This window comes from Ochlerotatus camptorhynchus, unplaced genomic scaffold, assembly GCF_037179485.1.
Source record: "Ochlerotatus camptorhynchus isolate MF236.1 unplaced genomic scaffold, CSIRO-AGI_Acam_v1.1 ptg000077l, whole genome shotgun sequence".
Taxonomy (NCBI): domain Eukaryota; kingdom Metazoa; phylum Arthropoda; class Insecta; order Diptera; family Culicidae; genus Ochlerotatus; species Ochlerotatus camptorhynchus.
In genome coordinates this window covers 1,157,843-1,177,219 of record NW_027040567.1, presented here as the reverse complement: position 1 = coordinate 1,177,219, position 19,377 = coordinate 1,157,843, and the positions used below count along the sequence as shown (strand labels likewise).

General features: G+C 37.2%; 1 protein-coding gene across 4 annotated transcripts in view; it reads left to right on the top strand.

The window, feature by feature from the left end:
- The window catches only part of krz (kurtz), a 375,871-nt gene that overhangs the window by 280,683 nt on the left and 75,811 nt on the right, over positions 1 to 19,377 (top strand). For all 4 annotated transcript variants that reach the window (XM_065217469.1, XM_065217472.1, XM_065217470.1 and 1 more), the window contains 3 exons: positions 3,486 to 3,977; positions 17,700 to 17,791; positions 17,860 to 18,002. In XM_065217469.1, the coding sequence (XP_065073541.1) occupies positions 3,886 to 3,977; positions 17,700 to 17,791; positions 17,860 to 18,002 (327 nt within the window). In that variant the 5' untranslated portion in view covers positions 3,486 to 3,885. Of the gene's footprint in view, positions 1 to 3,485; positions 3,978 to 17,699; positions 17,792 to 17,859; positions 18,003 to 19,377 lie in introns of those variants that run through there.

The following is a 19,377-nucleotide window of genomic DNA, read 5'->3' as shown; positions in this document are numbered from 1 at the left end:
GTTGTTTTCAACAAAGTTGCTTGAAATTAGCTCAGCTATAACTTTGCCGAAGAATGCGTACCTTAATTTATTCAAACAAAAAAGTTAGATTTTTGATTTTAATGATAATAGGAACCACCCTAGAATTCATTGTCAACAACTTTGTAGAAGAGACTTTTAGTCTAAAGTTTCAATTTCAGGCTCAAAACATATCATTCCACATTTTTTTTTAACTCTATTTGTTCCAAATTCAAAATAAATTACATTTCATTTTAACCTAGGTGCTCCAGTTACTACAGTAACTTACCAGCCTTAATTGTTATGCTATTTATCTAAGTGTTTTTACATTGTTCCTGCCTTGGCAATTCAGTATTTTAAACAGGTTTATTAAACCTGCATGTCAGTATAACAATTGAATATATCATTCCACCTAAATCTGCATTCTGGACCACTATGCATTGTAGCGTGTGCTTAAATTAAGTGCTTTCTAGCAGCTGCTTCATTACTCGTTTCAATAAGATTTTAAATCGATTAGTAATTTGGATTGTTAAAGTATTTTAACACTTTAGAATAGTTCCAGGTCAAATAGCAAAAAAGTAAATAAGGTTTTCCTCGATCCAATTTGCCTGAAACTTTGAGTAATTGGTTGTTATGGGCAATCATTCACATTTTTGCAAAAATTCCGCCATTTAGGATCTTGTATTTTTTTTTTCAAAATGGCGTCTTTGACATTCTCCAATAAATTGTAGCACGAAAACGTCACTTCTAATCTAAATGACGTCTAAGATAAAGTTGTTGAGAAAGTTGAAGCTTTTCTGGGATATTCTTCACGGTAATTGTTTATTAGTAATTTTGAGTAAACATACCAAAAAAGTATTAAAAACTGAAATATTTAAAAATCGTCCACTGCAAATAGCTACTTTATCTGAGCAACATATACATACCATAAAACAGAGTCACTAATTCTTTCCATTTTCTCTTCTTCTATTTCAGATTGCTTTCGAAGACGTCAAAACGTTCTATGTCAAATGGCATCCTGGTTCAGGTTCAATGAATTTGTGCAATATCCTTCGGTGATCAGCAATCAGAGACGAATGTACACTTTACGAAAGGTTTCAGATCTTTCGTATCCTAAATGGTGTACGGATTATGCCTTCATACTTGCCGTTCTCGTACTCCTAGATGTAGCGAAAGTGTACAATATGACTAGGGGAAACGCTCCTATATTGGCCATGCTCCTGTTTTGGCCATGTTTTGGCAATATTTAACGATTTTTACAAGTTTTGAGGTCTTGAGCTCAGTTAAGGTTGTTGATTCAAACCATAATCATCGGGACACACATATATATCGCGCACAAAACGCACGAAGATTGTGTTTCAATCGTTTTTCTGAGGTATGGCCAAAATAGGAACCTATGGCCAATACTGGTACACTTGCCCTATTTATATCTACAACTGCAAATGGTTAACGCATCCTTCTCATAAATAAGCAATCCTCTTAACGGCTACAAGATTAGCTTAGAATAACGCCACAATCTTGCATGCAATGCAGCTCACCGACTATACACTTCACTTCAGCTTGAACTTGGTAAACAGCCATGCGCCTCCATGAATCTTTCCCTTGCTGGAAACGCAAACAAGTTGTTCTACAACTTTTTGCTGTATGATGATGAACGACTTCTATAGTCTAAATGCCTTGACACGGAGAAAGCATTAGTGTAAGCTTCATTAGGCATGTTATTTTCATTCCCCCCGAAGCTACTAAAGAGCACAGCAATCCTGCGAAGGAGGGAAATACAGTGTATCGCAAAATTGAGCGTACACCTGAATGGAAATTTTTTTGAAACACTTTGAATACATAGAGTTTTGACATCACCAACCAGAACAATTCTAGAAATAGCTGGAATTAGGGCGTAACAGCCTTTGTAAACAATGACTTCTCTCGATGATTTCTAGGAACTCAAGGCACGCCCAGGCAAATCAACATAACCATCGGGTAGAAGAAGTCTTGCCCTACCCGATGGTGGTGTTGATTTACGTTGGCGAGTCTTAAATTTCTAGAAATCATCGAAAGAAGTCATTGTTTACAAAAGCTGTTTCGCCCTAATTCCAGCTCTATCTAGAATTATTTATTGATTTATCGGTATAGTTTTGGACTTTATTGGCAGAGCCGGTATGAAGTTTGAGTTGTTTTAGTAAACGCTTTTATTACTATAAATGAGTAACGTTTCAAAAAGTTGCAAAGAGTTTGATTTTTTTGAGAAAAAGGCGTTTTTTTATAAATAGCTCCAACTTCTTACACACTCATCCAAATAAGTGCAATATTATTACGATAACCGATAAATTTTTGATGAGCGAGCAGCCAGAAATTTAGAAATTGATCTGTTTAAATTATGCTTGTAGAACTTTTTTTTCTAAACTTTGAGGACAGCTTAATTTTGAGATTCAGTGTACATGTATTGAACATGAACCATAACATCCGAACTTCATCAGAGGAGGAACAACGAAACGAAAATGAGACATTACATCCGAGCTGAAATTGGCCATGACAACAACCGTCAGGCGAAGAAACAATGAGCTACCTACCGACGTCGATGTCGCTGTCAAGGGTGGAAGGAATGAAGGTCGGCGGAAAACCACCATGAATAATTCATTGTCTGAATTCCTGCCGATGCGTTCGATTGGCTATGGCATTTCCACGTCGCACATTTCCAGCCGGCTGCACGCAGATTGCTTTACTTGGTTTACCATTTTCTAAAATACCTACCTTAATGTGCGTATGTCTTTCGCTCCAATCATGCTGAATGAATTTGTGATCTTTCGGTTTCTAAAGCAATTATCGGTGATTTGGTTCTGTTGAATGATGTCCATAGATAGCAAGGACTGGATAACATTTGAGTGTTGCTGTTTACGTTCGCCGGAAAAAGGACACTGTGTTTGTGTTGGGTTTCACATGAACTTCGTAAACCAGAAAATCGAGCAAAATAAGCAACGTTCAAGTGCAAAGCAAAGATTCTTTTTGTTTTTTTTTAAGTTCTCTATTTATTTTGTAACGGCACATTGGACTTTCGAACAGATTCGACAGTGCATTAGCAGTGGTGGCAATCGAGTGGAAAGGTCGTGACGATCAAAACAAATTAGAACAAATTCCAATCTCGATTAAAAGTTGATATAAAAGGAAAAGTTAATTGGGATTTCCCAAATTTGGTTGTTGAAGCTGAGTTTCCTTCTCCGAACTGCGGTGCAGTATTAAACAGGAACATGCTGTTGATGAAAATGCGGAACAAAGTGCTCTCCCCCTCCCATCCGCCTTCGTCGAACCGACATGGCGCATTTGTTGTTTAACTGCGAAGCTGGTTTCCGAAGAAGAAATTCCATTTCCGTCGTTCAAGCAAAGTTTGCAGAGAAAAAGAAAATCCACATTTTTTTTTCACTAATCCAGAGCCATAGTGAAGAAGTGAAATGCAAGAAGAAAAAATAAAGAGAAATAAATGTATTTCATTCCAGAGAATCATCATCAGTCATGAATAGCGAAGAAAACGGAAAGTGTCGTATCCTGTTAGTTTGATACCTCTGTTTGAGCCTGCTGCCGACGTCTGAATGAGTCCAAAAAAGTGAAACAAGCAGAAGAAGTAAAAGCAAAAAGTGTTGATATCGCATTTATAAATTATCATTAAAGTGTACCCTTGGGAAAGGAAGAAAAGTTACGAGGAAAAAGTGTTACTGGCCGGTTTGATCAGTTCGATCGGAAGGAAATCGAACATCCTTCCGTGTGTCCCGTGGTCATTGTCCCCGTAGAAGAGAGCAATAATAGCCTTCTCTAACGGAAGCAACCGAAAGTGGATAAAGTGAAGTGTCAAAATCCTGGATCTATAGCGCGCGGTAGGCCATCGGTAGAAGGCAAACCATGAACCATCTTCCTGGATCGTCTCCGCGGTCACCGGCGCCATCGCCTGATCCGGATGTGGATGACGGGAGCAGTAAGAAGCAGGCTACTAGGTGAGTCATATTGTTACATACAGTAGAACAGATTTTGTAGTGTCGCATTGAAAACGATGCACTTCACCCATGTCGGAAAAGTCGTGCTATTGTACATCCATGACTGAAAGTTCAAATCCGCGAAACATTAAATGATGTTGCGAAAATCGCGTAAATTGCGCAATAAATTTTATTGGTGCGAATTGGATATGGTAATTTTTAGGAAAATTATCACGTTTTGCTTTTAATCGTGTGGTATGATGTACAGAGCAGTGATGCCAAAAATCCAGTTTGTAGTGCACACTTAGTTTTTTTCTACCGAAATCGGCTGTGCAAATCTCGGCAAAAAAAGTTTCGCTGAGATCTCAGCAAAAGTGACATTTGATTGCTGAATCTCGGATAATGCGTAGCTGAATCTCAGCAAACAAATGAAATGTTTGCTGAGATCTCAGTAAATCTTTTTTTGCCGAGATTTGCACAGCCGAGCTCGGTAGAAAAAAACTAAGTGTGTGGATTCTTCCCGTTATTTTTTTTGGACACAGTTAAAGTTCGAAATCTTCCAGTTTTTTGAGCATCCAGTTTATTCAGTTTTCTATTATTAATAGCAAAATATGTTGATGCATGATTACCAGTACAGAATGATTAAGATACTTACAATTTAAACTTTTATATTGAAATTTAAATCTGCAAAATGCGTGGCGATTCTACGATCAAGCTCGTTTCACGGCAACGGGACAAGCTGTGTCAGCATCGACACGCATTTTGCAGGTTTAGTATTATGACAGTTAACATAACTTTATGTCAACTGATGTTGAGAAATTGTAACAAATCAGTAAGTTTATGAACAATGGAACCATCTTAAATCTTGCCGTCAATATTAATGATCGATCTCTGTTGTTTATCTACCAATATTATTTGAAAATATCGGGGCTTGTTATGCCTTCGCCATCTTCTCTTTCGAATTTATTTAATGAAATTGGAGTAACATTTTAGCTGGTTCTTATGCAGGGTGTGTACTAATTTTGCTAAATAAAATTACTCGAAATTTCCAGGTTTTTGAAAACTTTTCGGATAATTTCCAGGTTTATAAGAAAACTGTTTTCCAATTGCGTTAAAAAATATGTATTTTTTGGTGAAACAACAACTTTTGAACAACCATTGAAAGTTGAAGTTTAATATTTACTGAAGTATTAGTATAGGATCTCATAAAATATCAAAGCCTTAAAGTTTTGAACTCTAAGTGTAAGATCTAAACACTTTTCAAAGTTGTAAGAAGATCAAAGTGTGCCCTCCTTCTACACGGACGTGAAAATTTTCCGGTTGTCAAATTGTTCGTCTATGTTTTTTCGTCGCGTTTTTTCTAGAGAAATTCGCGAGTGCAGACTTTTATGGCGAGCTAAGGATAATTCCAGGTCGGTATCATCGATACTGCAGCCGGGGCGGTGTACTTTTATTTTTGAGCGTCTTCACTATTCTACGTGCAATCCCAAGCAATCAAGAAGTGACCGCATTGGGCCAGCACGTGTCCAGGACGGATTTCGAGTGGTGTTACACCGAGAAACCGCACGCCAGTCGAAGGAAGATTATCCTGAAAAAGCATCCGCAGATCAAGATGTTTTTTGGTTATGATCCGCGGTTCAAGTTTGTGGCTGGTGCCATGGTGCTAACGCAGTTTGCGATGTTGTTCATAATGAAGGACCAATCGTGGAAGATGATTTTCCTGGTGGCATATTTCTTTGGATGGGTGATAATTCATTCGCTAGAGCTCGCTTGTCACGAGATTGCTCACAATCTGGCTTTTGGACATGCAAGGCCGATGGCAAACCGGCTGGTTGGGTTTTTTTTGCAACCTCCCGATCGGAGGAGCGGATGCATCCAACGAAACTTTAAGGCGCAAAAGAATCATTACCAACATAGGAGAAAATTCGGCAAGATCCTTCCATTGCATTATTTTATGATTCTTCAATATTGTACAAATATTTACACATTACACACAACTACACACAGTAACTCGGAGCGTTTGGTACGGTATGTCCACGCATCCTTCCACTGCTGTAGATTCGAGAAATGTTCATTTCCAAGAATCATCTTTGCGGCAAATACAACGCAGTAGGCCTGGCCGTATTGATGTTTATATCATATCTCAGATATGCTGTAAACATCAATTAGACAAAAAAAAAATATAAGACCTCATATTGTATTAGATTAGATTAGATAAGATTAGATTAGATAAACACTTTTCAAAGTTGTAAAATCCCAGAATTAGAAGAAGATTAGAAGATTTTCCTCAAAATTTTGTTGGAACGATCCTCGGAACTCAGAATTTAATTCCCTTGTAATTTTCTATTACCTCAAAATTTTCCTTAAAACTCTTTTGGAATACTCATTAGCAAAATTATTTTCAGTATTATTGTTCTTAAAAATTAAAACATAAAATTACATTTATTGCTTGGTAATTCGTTTTATGCACCCTATTTTTTATTGCGATTTGGATGTTAACCATTATCAAGTAAATTTGTATTTCAATTGAAAAGCATAAATGTTTTAAAAGAATGTTTCAGAAAAGCTAGGCCGCTTTTATTCAAAAGAATGGTTTATTATGTTCACTAAATAGGTACTCATGGGGCTTCATAGCCTAGTCAGTAAAGGCACGGTATTACCAAACCGGAGGCGGTGGATTCGATTCCCGGTCCGGTCGAGGGAATCTTTCAGGTTGGAAATTTTCTCGACTTCCCTGGGCATACTTGTGCTTGCCACTCAATATACAAATTCATGCATTGGTATTGGCATCGAAAGCTCTCAATTAATAACTGTGGAAATGCATTTAGAACACTAAGTTGAGAGCACGCAATAAGCTAATATGCGCTAAGCAATAAGCTTGAAATGCGAACAAGAAGAAGAAGAAATAGGTACTCAGACTTTATGCTACAAAGAACACAAATAACTGAAGATGATACATTGTTATTTTTTTAAATGGTATAAGCGAGGGGAGAGCTTAGTCAGTAAAGGCGCAGCTACGAAACAAGTCCATGCTGGAGACGGCTGGGTTCGAATCACGTCCGATCTTTTTTTTTTTTTTTGTGAACAATTTCTCGACTTCCTTGGGCTTAGAAAGCTCTCAATTAAAATGTAGAAGTGCTTCAAAGACCATTAAGTTGAGAGCAGGCAAAAAGATAACATGCTATAACCAATAAGCTTTTCAAGCTTATGTAGTAGTAATACAAATGGTATTTGTCGCGGATTAGTATTTGAAGTCACGGATTTCTTTTGAAAAATCACGGAATTCGAGGGTCAAATTGTACATAAATTCTTCTTTTTCGCATTTCAAACTTATTGCTTATCGTAGATTGATTTATTGTGTATCTTAATTGGGAGCTTTCGATGTCTGTACGATTTTTGCATTAGTATAAAGTATAATTGTGTGGCAATGATAATCAGCCTCTCAAGTATAGCCAGGAAACCTAAAAAAATTCCAACTCAAAAAACTCCTAGACCGGACCGGGAATCGAACTCAGCCACCTCCAGCATGATCTTGCTTTATAGGTGTGCCTTTACCGACTGTATTTGCTGGATGCCCTTGACTGCCCCGCCGCTTCGTCCAAGTCGCTGCTTTGAAATTGACCAGTATTTTTCGATTGGTCGAAATTCCGGGCAATGAATGCTCCAGCTTGGGGAAAAATCGATCTTGTTGGCAGCATACCACTCCAGAAACACTTTGGAATAGTGTCAGCTGGCCAAATCGGGCCAAAAGATGACTTTGCCCCTATGCTTGCGGATGAACGGCAATACAAGCTTTTTCAGGCATTCTTCGATGTAAACTTGGGATGTCATCGTCGAGGAAGTGACGAATGGTCCCGTTTTCAGGCCACAAGTCATGGCCTTCTTCGCGAACCTATCGGGAAACACGAACTTGAATCTTCCCGGCACATCCCCACGTCCAGTTGCGATGTAACACTTTTGACCGGAAAGTTGAATGTGTCGCAATAATTTCGTGTTCGCCCTTTATTTAAATACATGCTATTGAACAAAATACAACCAACCGCATCAAATCTATTCATTGTAACGAGCAACTTATTGAGGATTTTATATGTGACAGAATATCTTTGTCACGGTGTAGTTTTCACATTTCCAGATTAAAGAACGGCGCAATATAAACAAATCTAGAACTCAATACCATTATCTTCGAAAAAATCAAATATCAACCAGTTACCATGACTTGTTCTCCGTTCAATCCTTTTCTGTTTCCCATCCTCTGCATACTGAAAGCATGTCGAAAAATCATTTCTATAAACAAATCAACAATCGACATAGAAAGCTTGTTGACCCCGACTGAAGAAGCTTCCTCTTTATCGACCTGGTTCCATCTTCTTGGCATTTGAGCAACATCGTTACGAACTCGTAGCAATCCATTTTCCTCGAAACATCGAGATGGAACCAACTTGTCCTCAACGATGTCGTCAAGTATATGGGAAAGCAAGGGGTGGGAGGGGGGTATCCTAAGACAATATTGTTTCTAGTGAAGCCTTTCGTTGGAAAGATGGGGTTCCGGTCTGTACTGTTACTCCGTTACCATTTTTATCCAACATCGGTTGGTGGGTTTCTTTTTCGGATGAAAAGCAAGGCGTGCACTCACGACCTTCTTCATTGGGATGTAGGAAAGCATTATTGGGTAATTTTTCCGTTTTTTTTCGCTATACCATGGTGGTACAATTGAATAATAGATGTGACCGAGCTGTAATTAATCATATAACTATGCCTAACGGTATGGGTTAAATATTGTCCTTCCAGGCCGTGGGTTGGTCAATATATATCGTTGGTTTCGTGCAATACTGGCACAACTCAAAATCTGTGTAATTCACGAATTACCGTGAAATGCGTTTTTGTGGGCTGAAACTTCACACTATTTACCGTCATTTGCCTTCATAATCTAAAAAATTAAGAATTTTGACTTGTGACAGTATTGTATGAAACCGACGATATGTGGGCTTCGGTCAGGATATGGAAGTTCGCCGAGAAAAGTTTCGCAGAGTAGAGACTTGTCACTAGTTGTGAATACGTTGAGTCACATGTTTGGAGCTGTCGGCCGTGATCGACAAGTTGCAGTTGTTTAGGTATTCTTCTGTGGTAGTTTTTTTTTGTTCGTACTTACTGCGTCAGAATGTTATGCCTTTGAGAACTCAATTTAGCCAAAAAATAGCTTTAATCATTGGGTCATAGTTTAGTTAATTGAGGAGTCGATATTATTGAACAGCTTTACGCGGCGGGTTCGATTCCCAGTCCGGTGAAATACTAAGGATGATGACATGTTGCCGCGTAGCGCAAAGCGAAATGAAACGATTTATTTTAAGTTCACAATCTTAAAAATATACCGAAGTTTGGCATTACGAATACTTTTAGATAGATCTGGAATAAGGGCGTAACAGTCTTTGTAAACAATGACTTCTCTTGTTGATTTCTAGGAATTTGAGGCACGCTTACACAAACCAACATATACATCGAGTAGGGGAAGTCTTCCCCTGGCTCGATGGTGATGTCTATTTGCCAGGGAGAGCCATGGCTTTCGAGTTATTATCGAGAGAAGTCATTGTTTACAAAAGCTGTTACGCCCTAATTCCAGCTCTATCTAGACTTCTGTAAGTTTTGAAACTTGAAAACTTCTCATGAACCAGAATCTTTTAAAATAAATTGACCGCCCACGGTTGCTAATCTGTTATTTCCAGACCAGCTGTAATTTCACAGAGAACCTATAGACGATGCATGGGACTAGAAATCATCCTCAATGTGCAAAAACTGGTGATCTCAAACTAGGCAATACCAGCGCCGGCCGCGCCCGAACACAGGTCAAGAAAGGAAGGGGTAGGAATGTGTTGACGTGACATTCGCTTTGATGGAAGCCGAGAACACCTCTGTACTTCCACGAGGAATCACTGGGATATTGGGTAATAGGGTTGAGTTTGCAGCAGGGTTCGTTTTGGTAAACGGTAAGCTGAATTGATGTCCTAACAATCATATAACGCGAAGGAGCTTGGGATTGAACCCACGGTCTTCTGCTCAGTAAGCAAAAACGTTTGCCAATAGGCAGACGAGCTCCTTTTTAATCATCGAGTTGCTGTTATTACCATGTAGTCATTGTAACAAATAAAACGATTGACGAATCTTGAATGTGGATGGGCTTGAGATTAGACTCATGATGTTCTGCTCAGTAAGCAAAACCGGTTGCTCTAAGGCCACCGAGCCCCTCATATCACATTATAACGCTATATCAAGTTTTTAAAACTATTCAAACCCGGCACCGACGACAACGAAAAGTTTTACAAAATAAACGATAAACAAGCGATATAACCATACATTTTAAATATGAAATGACCGGAGACCGCGTTTTTCTCCTCAGTAAGCAAGCTACTGCAACCGACGATCTTTGAAATCCTAAAACTAAAAGCTACGAAAGAGTACTTAGGCCTTCATTAAGATCCACTATCACGGGACGTTCAATGTTTCGATTTTCTCTTCACGCATGGTTCAGGCAATCATAACAAGCTATGACCGACGTGACGATTGTTTAAGACCTGGTTAAACAAGCTATTCAAATGAAATTACGTTCTCGAATTTCACTTGGCATGTAATGAACAACAGAAATATGCGATAATTCATATTTTCAGCGGTTGATGGTTAATTTTAAATATACTAACGGTACTGCCTACGGCGACTACGACGACGATTACTACAGCGACTACGACGGCGCCTACGACAACGACACCAGCGAATTTGTAACTTACCATTTGTCTAGGATATAAAACCTAGTCCTTTAGAAGATCCGGAACATCAGCAAAAGTGGTCATTTCATAAAACTTACACTAGAGTTCTGCGATATTTTTTGAGATCACATGCAGTGATTTATGACTGGACCCTGCTGGGGGCCATGGGGTGGTCCTCTGGAAGATCTGGAACATCCGTATATGTCGTCAATTTAGTTTAGCTTTTTTTCTTTCAAATCACTTTTTTGTGGTGAGAAATAACTAAATTTGTATCTGGAACTAGAATATGAACCCTGGAGGCCATGGAATGGTTCTTAAAGCCACTTACAGAGATATTACATGTTGTGGTTGAATTTGGATCTGTTACCGGAACGATGACTACAGGATGGTCCTTCAGAAGATATAAGACTTGGTGTCTTTTAGGCATATTTTTTCGAAATCTCGGAAATAGAAAAAAAAAATAACATCTCATCTATATTATGAGATTATGATTTTATATTTTTTTTCAAAATTTAAGGCCTGGCATTTCTTTTAAATTGTGGTTTCGGCATGGGTCTCAGATAAAAATTTAAGATCTCATACTTTGAATTTTTTTTCAATATTTTGTACCGAAGCCGTTATTATTCATTGACTACGGTAAAAATAATATTGCAAAATGTATTGTTTCTAAACAGTTAAAATAAAAATCGGTCGAGCTTCAACTTCGATTTTCTCATGACTTGAAATGTGGAATTAAATTGTACTTCTGCTCTGCATTATTATGGGCTTCTTCTTCAACTAACCAGAAAACTATCCAAAAAACCAGAAACTTCAAATTTTGCTTCGAGTTTTGTTTGGAATTTCCTTGATACTTCTTTTAAAATTTGATTGGAATCGTTCTGAAAATTCCATTCATTTGAATTTTTCCTCAAAATTTTCTTTTAAACTCTAGTCAAAACTCTTAGCAGAAATGTTTCGAAATTTTTTTCAATAAATCCTTGAATCATTCAGAGTTGGTTGGAAATGCTAACATGAAGTTTTAGTGTGATCATTTTTAAGAATTTCTTTTCGGATTCTTTTTTTTAACCAATTCTATTGGCAATCTTTTATGAATGTTGTTTCTTGTAATCTCTAAATAATTTTCTTTGCATTCTCCTTAATATTCATTTGTTATGTTCGTTACAATCCCCATGCAATTTTCATCAGAATCACGCAGGAGTAAATCTTCTTAACTCTTCGGGCACCACACTGAAAATGGAGTCGACATTTTTTTCAAAATGATGTATCTCAGTCGCTATTTATCCGTTTTCAAATGTTTTAATACCGTTGGATAGGTCACATCCTAATCTTTTCATTAGCTTGTTATTCACGCTCCCTGATTGTGTCATAGCTTCATAAAATCAGGATTACCAAATTATAACAAAATTTTCGGAAGGTCATTATTCATTCTGTAGGGCAATTAAAAATGTGTGCATGGTGCATTCTATTCAGGAAAAAATATAAAAGGACAAACCGATCAACTTCAATTTGCTGAAACGACATGTCTACCGACTCGACAAAAACTGAAAAACCAAAAGATTGCTTAACTATCAAACTCGTCATTGTGTGCTATGCTCAATCAAACCATCAAAAAGGAAAATTAATACCCTTTCCAACAAGATAACAACATCAAAAATACATGAAAATTTACCGAAGCTATTACAAAAATAGTGAAAAGTTTGATTTAGGTGTGGTAGTCGAAGAGTTAATCTCAGAAATGTACACAGCAAAAAATAAATTTTAGTACATATTACATCCAAGAGGATGCACTTCAATCATGTCAAAAATCTCATGTAATTTCTATAGCCACACAAATAAACAAATGCAGTAAAAGCAACGTAATGTCAGTTCATGCACTGTATTAATGGTAATTTTGCCTTTTTTCGCATGTAATATTACACCATATTTTCGACACAATTGTAGTGCATCCACTTTGATGTGATATTAAAATTAATTTTTTGCTGTGTAGTACTTCTTTCCTCTAGACAGAAATCCCTCCAAATTAAACTAACAATATATCAGGACTTCAAATATGTAAGAGTCCTTATCAGTATTTTTTTTTTTGCAATCAACACTTTGAATCCGATTGAAATTTCAGGGTTGTCCTCAGGATTCTATGGAATGTTCTGTAATTTGGTATAACCCTTCAATTTATTCTTAGAGCCTTGACAATTTTGACTTAAGTTAAAAGTTAATGCTTTTCCGTTGATACTGAATCCACACCCGTTCAAACCACACCCAAATTCGAAATGCACCAATACCAACCAGCATTGCAAATTAGAAAAATGGGAAGTATTGAAATTTTGAACATATTCGTAAATACAATATTATTGTATAATTATAATAATTCTACTACTGAAATGACAACTTCAATTCCAAGATTCCAAGTTCAGGGTAGTGCTACTAAGTCTTGCCGTAGTTCAGGGAAGACCTGCTGAACTTCAGCGAAGTCCTGATAAAGTTCAGGGAAGCCCTGCCGAAAGTCCTGCCGAATCTCAGGAAAGTTCATCCAAAGTTCAGGGAAGCCTTGCCGAAGTTCAGGGAAGTTCTGCGGAAATTCAGAGAAGTTCTGTTGAAGTTCAGGGAAGTTCTGCCGATGTCCAGGGAAGTTTTTCCGAACTAATGGGAAGTCCTACCAAAGTTCAGAGAACTCCTGCCGAAGTTCAGAGAAGTTCTGCCGAAGTTCAGGGAAGTTCTGCCGAAGTTCAGGGAAGTCCTTTCATTTCAATTCTTGGAAATTCAGGGAACTCATGCCGAAGTTCAGGGAAGTTATGCCGAAGTTCGTGGAATTATCTAATTATCTTTAAAAATACCAAGATATATCAGAATACCTTCATCAAAAAGGCTGAATTTTTTACAAGATATACTCAAATACTTGTGATACAACTTGATAAATTTGAAGATCAAATTGGTTTAAAAAATATTTTATTGATCAATGGCAAAGGGGGATGATTTCTACAATATTTGAAGATATAGTTCAATGTATCTAATTATCTTTAAAAGTACCAAGATATAACCGAATATCGTCATCAAATAGGCTGAAGTTTTTGCAGAATATTCTCAAATACTTGTTAAACAACATGTGAAAATTGAGGAACCTTTGATTTGAAAAATATTTCATTAAGCTTGCCATTGCACAGGTGGATGATTTCTAAAATAGGTCCATTTATCTTTAAAAATATGCAGATATATCCACAGGCTGAAACATTCATAGAGTATCCTTCAATTAGCTTACACATACACACACTTGAATTGTTTTTATTATTTCACAAATACACGCGTTTCCAACACGACTAAGAAATACTCTCAATTTAGAAATAGTTTTACTATTTATTTTCAAGCACTTTCATAATTTCTTGCGATAACGCATAGATGACATTGCCGAATAGCATCCATTTTAAATTATCGATAATTTTCGCAAAATATTTCGAATTGAAATACCAATAGATATCTTACAATATGCATCAATTATTGCGAATGGAAAACGTCACGCGCGAGCTTAATCCTGGTGGTTTTTCTTGCTATCGCTTCTCTGTTTTGTGCGAGGGTTCCACATCACATTGTTCTTCAACCTGGAGCATGCTTACGCACAGATGCATGCAAAAGCCAGTTGATTGCTTAGGAAAACGAAATCTAATGATTGGAATTGCGTTACAAAAAATAGTTTGCATTAAAATAATGCATTTTACAGGTATGTTGTCTTCGGAGTAAATGTTCTTAACAATATTTTGAAACGATCTACGTGAGTGAAATATGACCTTTCATACGAAATACTTGTGTAATTGATGAGCAAAGTTAGCGACCACTATGATTGTGGTCCTAAAATTGAACTTAGAAAATGGGTTTTCGATGGAGCGCTGCATTATTTTGTAAAAAATTGATGAAGTGAGTCATTCTAAACCAATCCACTTTCACCTTAAGTGTTCATAATTGAATGTCAACAACAGGATGACCAGCAAACCGGGAAAACCGGAATACCGGGAAATATCCGGGAATTTGAAAAGTAACCGGGAAAAGCCGGACATTCAGCGAGAGAACCGGGAAAAATAAATTAACCATTCCATAGGAGCAAATTTTTACACAAGAATTTCAGAATAAACCATTAAAACAGAGTGATCCTTTACCAAGTGAATGTCTTGCTCTATTTGCTGCATAATTTTCTTCAGTTTCCCGTCTTATTGTTTTTAGAAATGAATCAACTCAGCAATATTGCAAATTAATTTTTGCTGTCTCAATTTCAGATGTAAAGTGCATGGTCCTTAAAAGAAAATATTGAAGATGCTGGACTTTGGAAACAAATATTTGTAAAAACCAAAAATAAACTATTCTTTTTCGGGGTTTTAATTTTTCGTTGTTCAAAATTCTCATGATATCAATTCCAGAATTAACTTGGAATTCTGTTCTGAATGATCTTGAAATTATTCTGAAATAAACTAAAAAACACTCCGCGTCATAACTACCGTTGAATTCTTTTTGGAATTTTCCTTGCAATCCCTTATAAGAATTTATTTGGAATCCTTCTTAGAATTCCCTTGAGCCTATCCGGAGACTTTTATTTCTTTGAAAATCTTTTCAAAAATTTATTTTAACTCTATTTAAAACAGCAGAAATCTTTCGAAAATTTATTTAGAATCCCCTTGGAGTATTTTAAAGAATTTCTCTCTAATTATCAGCAAATTTTTTGCAATCAATTTTGTTGGAGTTCTGTGATGAATCTTTCGTACTAGGGTTGAAATTATTGCCAGAACACTCTTAGAACTCTGCTTATTATTGAATAATTATCATAATTCTCTTGAAATTCTTCATCATCTGTCATACAAATCTCCTCAGAAACACGTAGGGATTTTCCGAAAAGTTTTGTTTTCCACAACTCCTTTTTAAATTTTCTAAAATTACCTAACAATTTAATTTAGAACTTGCATTTTTCTCCACAGAAATCCTTCCAAATTCATCTAACAATTTCTAAGGATTTCATGTCAGATTAATTCTGGAAATCTGCTCAGAACTTCTCCTTTGAAAACTGTGTGGGAATCCTTCTCAATATTTGTTGGAAATCAACACTTTGAATTCTTTTAACTTTTACTAAAAATTCCAGTGTTTTCCCGCTAGATTCTATAGATTGTTATGTAATACAGTAATAACCCGATTTTGTCAGCCCCTACGCGCTTCAGTCTTTTTCCTTTCTATAATTTCACATAACCATAATTCTAAATTTTTCTCATTCATCGTTAAGAGGGATATTTAAAGTATACTTTGGTGCAATAGGTGCAATAAGATGACTGAAAAAGGACATGGGCATTGGAAAACATTTTCAAAAAAGGGGGCTGATAAAATCGGGACATTACTGTATTTTATAACCCTTAAAATGCTTGCAAGTCTCAGAGCGTGACAATTATGACTCCACGACTCATAAGTATGATTTTTTTTTTCAAATCTCTGATCTTGAAATTTAATAATTTTTACTCCAAATCTTGCATGAGGAAGATTGTTATTAATCACAAATTTAAAATAAAAATTCTAGTTTCAGACTCTACACAAATTTTAAAGCTTTAGAATCTTGGGAATCTTCTTAAATCACTTTTTTTTTATCTTTTCAGTAAATTCCTTTCTGCACGTTCTTAAAAATGCGTTCAATTTCGCAACCGGGATTTTTTAAAGATTTGAGCCGGGAAAACCGGGAATTTCAAAATGAAAATTCACTGGTCACCCTGCAACCAGAAAATTGCACCTAGTCACTTTTGTAATCGGGAAATAAATAAGATTTATATCTGGAAAAATGCGCACAGTAAAAAAAATAGAGTAAATTGTCGGCCTAAATTCCCCTAATTTGGGCCCATACATAAATTTAGCAATCGACTAAATTTTCAAAAGTAACCAAAAATATCCATTAGTATCGTCCCAATGACGCGTTAGAGCCATTTCTCCTATAGATTACAGCATAGATCGTGTAAATTTATGAGACATAACATGAAATATTCCATATATTGTATGCAACTGTCCATCTTTGTAAGCAACATTTCCTGCAAGTTGCTTACGTGAAAAGGAAGTTTACATGCATGAATGATTGCATGCATCGATGTTTACATCACCAGTAAAATTCAGATTTTTTTTCTGTGCTGGAATTTCAAAACGGAAATTCCATTCCGCGGGCGAGGGTAGTTTAATACTCATTTATGTAAAACTTCTCAGATTGAATCAATATAAATTTACTAATTTAAGTATGTTAGACACTCTGGAACCTTGAAAAATTTAAACCTATCATCAACTTCATGAAACGCACATAGTCTAGCTATGTGACCTTACCCAGCATCTACAACAAGCGGGGCCATTGTCATCCTCAATTACATGTAATCTCGTATCGCAATCTACTCCGTAATAACAACGAACGATCCGCAAACCACAACGTCGTGACGTGTATACACAGCGAGACTGTAACCGTTATCGTTATGGTTACACAAAACTCCCATTTCTACCGATGAAGATGAAACCATCTACATCCTCATCCTGTCCAAAGAACTGAAAAATGAACAGCATGCAGCAAAACCATTACCATATAGTCAGTCGCAAACGAGCCACCAACGTTCATCACTTGTTGCGCCGCCTCTATCATGCTAGTCTTCGGTGAAGATCTACATAGATTACAGTTACACTCACTGCAAGTTGGTAGTAACCAACATAGATACATAGTAGTTACTGATCTCACCGTCAGATTGAATGTGCTTCCCCAGCGAATGACGACCGCCGACGATGACGACGACGACGACTCGTAGCCTGATGCGGCGCAATTATCCTTAATTATTCTGAATAGCCACCGCTCGGTATCCTCTACTAGCATGCGGTGTGCACGCGTGGTGCACATATCCTTAATTACTACCGTCGCAAATCTAATTTATTTTTTGTCATTTAGGTATTGTTCGTGGAAAATATAATTTCTGATAAAATTGTTGTTCGTTTCTCTCCATCCTTCCAGGGTATTCAAAAAGAGCTCCTCCAATGGGAAAATAACAGTCTACCTAGGAAAACGTGACTTCGTGGACCACATAACGCACGTCGATCCCATAGGTGAGTTTCTGTGTTTATTGTTCATCGATGATAGGCTAATAATTCCTTCGTTTCGTTTTTTTTTTCAGATGGCGTCGTACTGATAGATCCGGACTACGTGAAAGATCGTAAAGTTTTCGGACACGTACTGGCCGCCTTCCGATATGGGCGCGAGGATTTGGACGTGCTCGGGCTGACGTTTAGGAAAGACTTGTACCTAGCCTCCGAACTGGTAAGACTACATCGTTGGGAAAATGCCTTCCTCAGTCCATTAGAACAGAACATGGTCTAGCCATTAGAGCAATACACGAGATTCGTGTTCTAAAGAGAGGAAAAAAACTACCCACACTAATGACCTACAATCCAGCTACCAATGGGGGGGTGGTTTCCCTGCGGAGGGAATTTATATCCCGGAAAGCGCAAATCCTCTTCCGCCCGGAAACTATGATGAAAATTTATGCTTATTTACTAGTTCCGAGGCTGCTGTGGCCTGCAGCGCCTTTATTCCCTTCGCAGCCATTCTTCATTCAAGGATTTTGACCTATTTGAGGTTATGTTACATGTACACATCTTCTCTCGCGAGCGAGCAACAACAATTTCTGCGTGTGTATTTCGCACCATCCTTTCCACATCGAATCTGTTTCATCTACTGAAATTGCAGCACAGCTTCCATTGCTTGATTGCAACTCAGAAGTCAAGGTAACGTCGAGCGTATCCTAGCACAGCTAGTTTTTGCCATCACTCATCATTAGATGCAAAGCTTGCGTTGGTTGGTAACAAACGTTTCATCGCTTTTGCTTCCTTCCTTGATGTTAATGTCTTCTGTTTAATAGTTGATTCGGAAAATACGCCATGGTAGGGATACATTCAACCTCCACAGCTCCTTTCTGGAAGGTCACAGATGTTATCGTAATATGTACTGTTGTTTTATGGGTGGCCATTTGCGGGTCGTTACCTGCTAACCGCTAGTGGTCTATTAATTTAGGGTATAGTCATGAAAGTGCTGGTTTCTAATTGGATTCGATAAAATGGCCAAACAAAACTGTCGGGAGAAGGCAGTCAGGATGGCACTTGGTGATTGAAGGTTTGACCATTATTTAAAATACACTGTCAACCTTGTTTGGATACACTTATGGATTTAATTACAGAGAAGTACCTAGTTTGTTAAGGCACACCATTACCAAGCCGGATATTTTGATGTTTGAAATACGGGTCTAATATTTTATAGTTTTCTAATCTAATCTAATCTAACACCAACACAAATCGATGATTTAAACACGATGCTTCAGAATTCAATAAATGGATGAAACGTGGTCATCTCGTACCATACGTTCCGATTTTGGTAATTATATGATTGGTTGGTCGTTGGAATCATCAAAGCTATAAAGGTTAAGTGATGCTCCATTTTCTCCTAAAAGTGTGTTTCTTCCAATATAGGGTGTCCCAAGAAAGTATAAGCACAGTTTATTATTAGGATAAAACAAGGTTATGTTAACCCTTCGTCTGTGTCAAAAAAAAACCTTACGGTTTCTGTACCTTGGGGTCAATTTGACCCCAAATTCAATTTGCCACGTATCATCAACGAAGTTTCAATAGATTTTTAAAAT